Source organism: Coregonus clupeaformis, chromosome 5 (assembly GCF_020615455.1).
Source record: "Coregonus clupeaformis isolate EN_2021a chromosome 5, ASM2061545v1, whole genome shotgun sequence".
NCBI classification, from domain to species: domain Eukaryota; kingdom Metazoa; phylum Chordata; class Actinopteri; order Salmoniformes; family Salmonidae; genus Coregonus; species Coregonus clupeaformis.
Genome location: NC_059196.1, coordinates 11,979,495 through 11,986,348, shown reverse-complemented (window position 1 = coordinate 11,986,348; position 6,854 = coordinate 11,979,495). Strand labels below are relative to the sequence as shown.

At 46.0% G+C, this 6,854-nt stretch overlaps 1 protein-coding gene across 1 annotated transcript; it reads left to right on the top strand.

Annotated features, from left to right (window-relative positions):
* The first annotated feature begins 1,062 nt into the window (after nt 1-1,062).
* On the top strand, nt 1,063-5,376 carry LOC121562145 (prolactin-releasing peptide receptor-like). Its single transcript, XM_041874508.2, has 3 exons — nt 1,063-1,212; nt 3,284-4,128; nt 4,404-5,376. Exons 2-3 carry the CDS (start codon nt 3,301-3,303, stop codon nt 4,740-4,742), a joined length of 1,167 nt encoding a protein of 388 aa, XP_041730442.1. The 5' UTR covers nt 1,063-1,212; nt 3,284-3,300; the 3' UTR covers nt 4,743-5,376.
* The last annotated feature ends 1,478 nt before the right edge of the window (nt 5,377-6,854 follow it).

Here is a 6,854-nt window from a genome sequence, read left to right as displayed (position 1 = left end):
TCTGAACTTAAGATAGAGGGCATTACAAGTGTTTTGAGTTTTGTACTTAGTTTTGAAAATATACCACTTACATCTGAAAAATGTGCCAAAGTGATTGAAAGAAAGGATGCCAAATTCAGAATATGAATAAACTTTTACCTTTGAATATTATCTTACTCTACAAGTTGAGCAAACTCACAATCCTATTCCAATAGGTTGCCTTAGGGCTTGCACACATCGCACCAAATGTGGATCTAGCATTCGTCTGCCGATCGTTCAGCAGGCTGTGTTTTAGGGACCACCCGCTGTAGACGTCTGCTGAAATTTTTCATGCGATTCTACATGTAAAATCGGTGCCCACTCAGTTCGCAAATTCCATTCAGAGGTGCGTGTACTCTCGGCCAGCAAACGGTACTGCTGTGTCTGAGACCTTACAATTGTACGTTGAATTAAAAAAAATGACTGTGTGTGTCACAGGAGGCTGCTGAAGGGAGGATGGCTCAAAATAATGTCTGGAACGGAGCGAATGGAATGGCAACAAACACCTGGAAACCATGTGTTTGATGTATTTGATAGCATTCCGCCGATTCCGCTACAGCCATTACCACGAGCCCATCCTCACCAATTAAGGTGCCACCAACCCCATGTGCGTGCGTGCGTGAGGCAGGAAGGGATGGAGGGATAGCCGACAGAGACACTTAATTTCAGGTTGTTCATATAATGTTCGCACATCATTTGATGCAGGTTTGGATTTGTGTCTGAGTGCATAAGAGAGAGAACTATATGTTTTGCATTGTGCACTTATGGAAGGACGTTAACGATATGTTTTAGGAGGGAAATAATGTAGAAATTCATGCAGTGTGTGTGATTGACATCTCTGGAGGGTGTAAGGGAGAGTGAGAGGAGGGAGGGAGGGAGAAAAAGAGGGAGAGGGAGAAGAGAGGATAGTGTGGGAACACAATTTCTCTTTTCAATCACTTCTATACGCCTTTATATGCTGTGAGTGAAATTGTTCTCACTCTCTAAGTCTATATGAGCGTCTGTGGCAGCCTGCTACCCCTCATTCCAGACTGTCGGCTGGAGCACAAGCAGTGGCTGGGCTCTGAGAGAGAGAGGGGCAGGCTCACATCACAGGGAGAGAGGGAAGAGGAGAGACACAGTCACAGAAGTGAAGAGACGTGACAGAGAGGAGAGACGCGTACTGCCTCTCAGGAAAATTAAGGCACCGTACAAGTAGGCTTCTCTCTCTTATCTTACACACACCGTTCACACGCCATACATACAATGCACAACAACTATGCATACAAACACACAGAATACACATAATTACAGCTTACATCAATGTTGCTTGTTTTATTGTGGAATACAGAAAATGTGAACATTTGAAATTCTATTTTGAAATTTGAGATTCTATTACTTAGCCCCAAAAAATTATACTAAAACTTTGTATGGCTGATTTGATTGGTTTGATTGATGATTTCTTAAAATTGTTAATGGTTCAAATGGTACCCAATATTAGAATTTGTAATGATATGTTATTTGTTCAATCACAGATTTAAAAAAGGAATGTGTAAAAATATTATAAATGTATTATTATTCTGACTATTATTCTGATATTTGTGTTTGTTTTGTATTAGCCAGTCTTTTTCTTTTTTTTTGTAGTCTGCCTGATCCACAAGTGTATTAGATCAGATAGTGTGCCATAAGGAATTTGGTCCATTACGATAGCAGAGCAACAGATTACATTTGCTTTAGGAGCAATTTGATTGTTATCTCTGTTGCCATAGATTTTAGGCTCACTTCAAAGTTAATAGGCAAACTGGTCATTTCACAGTTGAAATACCATCCAATACTAGACTGCAATACCACTCAGAGTATAGGACTGACTTTCATCTCAATATCTCTCTCTGCTTGGACAAGTTCATATGCAGCCTATTAAGACCTGAAGACCCATTCAAATGTATTGTAGGCTCTAGACAGTATGCCATGAAGACACCATTCACAAATGCATTGCATTATATACTGTTGTTTGTCATGTCACAGCACAATGACTTAGGCTACATATTCAATCCCTCCTTCTTCCCCACCACCTGTTGATTTACCATATTCAGAGTGACTGAAAAACCTTCATCTATTTTTCTCTGTATATCAGTCAACCCATCTCTGTATTTCTTGGCTAAAGCATATTTGATTATGGCAATCAAAATCAAATTCCTGAAATAGTAGGCTATGATTGGGGGTCACTAATAATCTCCTTTCCTAATCTAATAAATAATAATAGTCTCCCAAATAACTCGAGGGGAAAAAAACATTTAAATGAATCACACAATATGTGTTAGTGCAGGCGAGACATGGTTGGCTTCTGGATGAGATGTAGAGCTCCTCTGCAATCAGAGGGTTTTCAGCTCTCATCAAGGCTCAGAAATAAGAGACTGGAAGAGCTCCATCAGGTGCATGACAACAGCGTTACAGGGTATGCATATCTGAGGCGCTGGAGCTTAGACCAAGTGAGTAAAGTGAGTGCAGCCAGTAAAGTGGGCGTCGCGGTTTTAAAGAGACGGGACAGGAAAGACATGACATTTACACAGACACCCACATCCCGCCGCCAAAAAATAAAATGAAATTCTGGTTAGTACATACATAGAGGAAGAGGAAGAGAGAGGCCCAACTCGGCAGAGGTGGCATTTTTTTGTTGTTTCACCCACCAAGCAAGGAGTTTTTGTATGGTCAATGAGAGAGTGTCGAATTTGGTCAACAAAAAAATGGCTTATTTACTATGTGAGGTTTATTTGATCGAATAGAAGTTTCGTAATGCTTAAGTTGTTACGAGTGTGCTGATATAAGTAGGACACGTGACATCCCGGCAACTTTGAGAAAAACCACTTATCTGAGTTGTCTTGAGATGGCTATGCATATTCATGGCATGGGACTAGTAGCATAGCATCTCTCTCCAATGAATACAGGCGTTTGAAGTCAACAACCCTCATTGAATATTCAAAAAAGGATTACAATAATGAGATGTATCCACCAATCAAAGAAAGTATAGGCGGGAGCTAGACAGCCCGCCGTGCCGCTTTGTGGACAACGACTCCCATTGTTAGGGCGGAGTATCTTGTCAGTATATCCATAATCTTTGGTACATATTAAGTTAGCAGCTAAGGGAGACGGGGCTGCTGAGGGTCATGGTTATGAACTTAGATATTGGTTCAACCCTTGTCTTTGCTCTATCATGCTGTAAATGATGATGCTTCCTCCATTGTTTCCTAACTGCCACAATGTAGTGACTCCCTATGTTGTGCCATAGCGGAGCAGAGTACTGAGATGGATCCCATCCTGGAGGAGGTCCTGAGAGAGGCAAACACTACTGGAGGCCCCTCCCTGAATCACAGCAACAACCCTCTGGACATGTTCTCTGGCATGCAGCTGCTGCTGCGCTTCAAGCCCCTCTTTCTGCCCCTCTACTCCCTCCTGGTAGCCGTGGCCGGCATAGGCAACTCCATCCTGCTGGCCTGTATCCTGGCCGACAAGAAGCTCCACAACGCCACCAACTTCTTCATCGGTAACCTGGCGGCCGGCGACCTGCTGATGTGTCTGACCTGCGTCCCTCTGACTGCCTCATACGCTTTCGACAGCCACGGCTGGGCCTTTGGACGCCCTCTCTGCCACCTGGTGCCACTGCTGCAGGCCGCCACCGTCTTCGCCTCGGTGCTGTCCCTCACGGCCATCGCTGTGGACCGCTACGTGGTGGTGGCCCACCCAGTGAGGAGGAGGATCTCTGTGGGGGGCTGCGGTGCGGTGGCTCTGGGGGTGTGGGGGTTGTCTCTGGCCCTGGCTGCCCCTCCCTCCCTCCACACGCGCTACCTGGACCTGAGACCCCGTGGGATGGAGCTGGTGGTGTGTGAGGAGTTCTGGCCGAGCTCTGGCCAGCTCAGGCTGCTCTATTCCTGCTGTATCCTGGTAGCCTCCTATATGATCCCTCTGCTGTCAGTCAGCGTGTCCTACTGTGCTATCTCAGTGCACCTGAGACGCCACACGTTGCCCGGAGAGCCCTCACACTGCCAGCAGCGCTGGAGCCAGAGGAGGAGGAAAACCTTCTCTCTCCTGGTGGCATCTGTGCTTGCCTTTGCCCTCTGCTGGCTGCCCCTGCAGGTGAGAACACACACACACACACACACACAGGCACAGGCACAGGCACAGGCACAATGCACTCACAATGATAGCCCATCAACTTTCCTGACATTGTTGACATCTTTATATAATTGAGCAGATTTCTTTGAGAAAATATGATGAAAAGCATTTTAGGGGCAGTTACATCACCTAGGCTGTACATAATCCCAATGTAATCTCAATGTCATCCTAATGTAATCCAATGTAATCCTAATGTATGTGACCCCTGACTGTGTGTTCCTCCTCCCTCCCTACAGGTGCTGAACCTGCTACTGGACCTGGACCCAGACTACCACATCGTGGGCAAGCGCTACGTCAACGTGCTGCAGGTGTGCTGCCACCTGGTGGCCATGAGCTCCGCCTGCTACAACCCCTTCATCTACGCCTCCCTGCACAGTAAGGTCTGGCTGCACCTCAAGGGCTACCTGTGTCCTTGCCGCAGCCAGGGGCCCCCAGGGGGCCAGCTCCTCTCCCGCTGCACCTCCCGGAACCCCGCCACCTGCCTCAGCCTACTCTCTGAGGTCCCCGCCACCGCCAAGAAGACCCCGGGGGCCGCCGGTCCCGAGTCCGACCCCACCAACGACAGCACCCTATGAGAGCATCAGGAACCACAGCATGGTTTATAAGTAGGGGTCAAAGATCATATACCACAGCAGCAGCCATTACATATATCTCATATACGCAGTTAGAGACGACAACGGGTCTCCAGCCAGACACACACTGTAGGAGCAGGGAGGAGGGGGAGAATGAGGAGAGGCGGAGAGACAGTGTGACATGGGGGTTAGACTGCTCTGAAGACCGTCAACCCTCTGGATCGTTCATTCTATTTGCCTTAGGTGTCACTACAGCAGCCCTGCTGCCAACGACGATGAGCAGGTCCCCCAGCTATTCCGAGGCAGAGTGTAAACACTGTCGCGACCTTGGGCTGGGATGCAGGTTTGGCAGCGGCAGAGGGGGGAGATGACCCTTCTCTGAACTCCTCACTCTCCAAATGGATTACGCACTAAACAGAGGAGGACGGCAGGGCACAAACAGTCACTCTTTTCTGTTGTTCTCTCATTCTACTACGCTTTCGCCTGATTTTGACATCTTTCATATTTTCTCTCCCTCTTCTTACTCTCTCTTAATCTCTCTTTCCGATTTACTTAAATGTATGTAGCTATACTTTTATTTTTGATTCCTCTCTCTCTCTTTTTCTCTGCCCACCTTTCCCTATCCCCCCCCCCTTCTCTTTCTCTTTGCCTGGGCCATATGGAGTGATTCCCCAGCCCAATGCTAGTTAGGTGTTTTGGAGTATCTTTGAATAGGTGTTCCCTGCAGTCTCAAACGCAATCAGCTCCCTGGAACGCAATTAACCCAAAGCAAAGTGCTATCTGTTCAGTCACCAACAGTGACAATATGGCTGCCATATTGACTGACAGCACAGGAACAGCACCCAGCCTGCCAAATGTACCTCACAATTGGATTAGTTCCTTATCTGTTGCTGGGTAGCTCAGCTAGAACACAAGCAACTTTTTTTCACCAATTGTATTGCCACTTGCTGAACCCAGAGACACTGGCTTTGAACCTAATCAAATGGATTCAATCCCAGAGGCACTCTCTGTTGGTGTCTGTGACTTGGTGTTATGTTCTGTTAAAAACGTTAGTTGTTTTCAAAGTGGATTTCTCCTCCCAAAAAAAATATGTGTTGCATGAAGTTCCTACCATCTGATTTCCCAGTGTGTCGTGATAACAAGTGGGTTTCGACCCAAAATTATAGCCCTGGTGTCATCTTTTGACAAAACATTTTATAGAGATGAGTGAAAGCGTGATTTTCTAGCCGTGGTTTCGGTTGCCGTATCAGAAGAGGAATGTGTGTTTCTAACAGGGTTGGGCAGTGAGGGTGGTGGTTGAGGCACTAATTTCATTCTGACAGCTTATTGGAGGTGTGAGGATGGCTTAGTTAGCTGGGGTTAATGTAGCTACCATTCACAAGGCCTCTGAGCACGCTGTCACTGACTCACTCTAGCAAACCATCCATAGTGTCAGTCCAACAAGAACACTGGGTCGGAATGGCTTTAATTGTGATAAGTATGGATGTTTGTGTACAAAAGCAGTGTATATAATGGAAAAGGCACAGGGGTTTTGAATGAACCTCCTTTAAACAAATGGATCATGTAGGTTTTGAGTCTTACATTGTCACACATACACATATTTGAAACAATTACTCGCAGTGAATGTATGCCTGCAGTTTCACACATCCCTGTCACACACACACTTTTTCTGTTCCTTCTCTGTAGAGGCACCTGTTCTACCCTACCTCATTGTTGGCATCACCTTAGTTTCCTGTATGCTGTTCAGGGGTGCCATGCCCATAGGGGGCACAAGGGCACAGTGCCCCATCAGATTTGTCCTGTTTATTTATTTTTCAGATGTTGAATGAATTACTGAACTTAATTTTTACTCGCAGGAGGTATGTTTGTAAATACATTTGATCAAGACATGTAGCCTATTGATTCCTCCTTGATGAATAAATAAAGCAACACATTTTGATGTTTCTCTGTAATACTAGCCACCTAGCAATTTTATGAAGTTGGCTTTAGCTAGCCAGCTAGATATGTTCCCAACCTCATAACTAGCTACCAAGCTATTTCAGGCTATCAATCAAGTTGGAGTAGCTTGTCTAACTAGCTTAGCTGGCCTGCCTGCTGGCAAGGTTGCTAGACTTT

What these genes read in the sequence shown, in the direction of transcription:
- LOC121562145 (XM_041874508.2), top strand. Translation starts at nt 3,301, where the DNA reads ATGGATCCCATCCTGGAGGAGGTCCTGAGAGAGGCAAACACTACTGGA. An exon ending in TCTGCTGGCTGCCCCTGCAG is followed by an intron (nt 4,129 to 4,403) that starts GTGAGAACACAC and finishes CCCTCCCTACAG; the next exon opens with GTGCTGAACCTGCTACTGGA.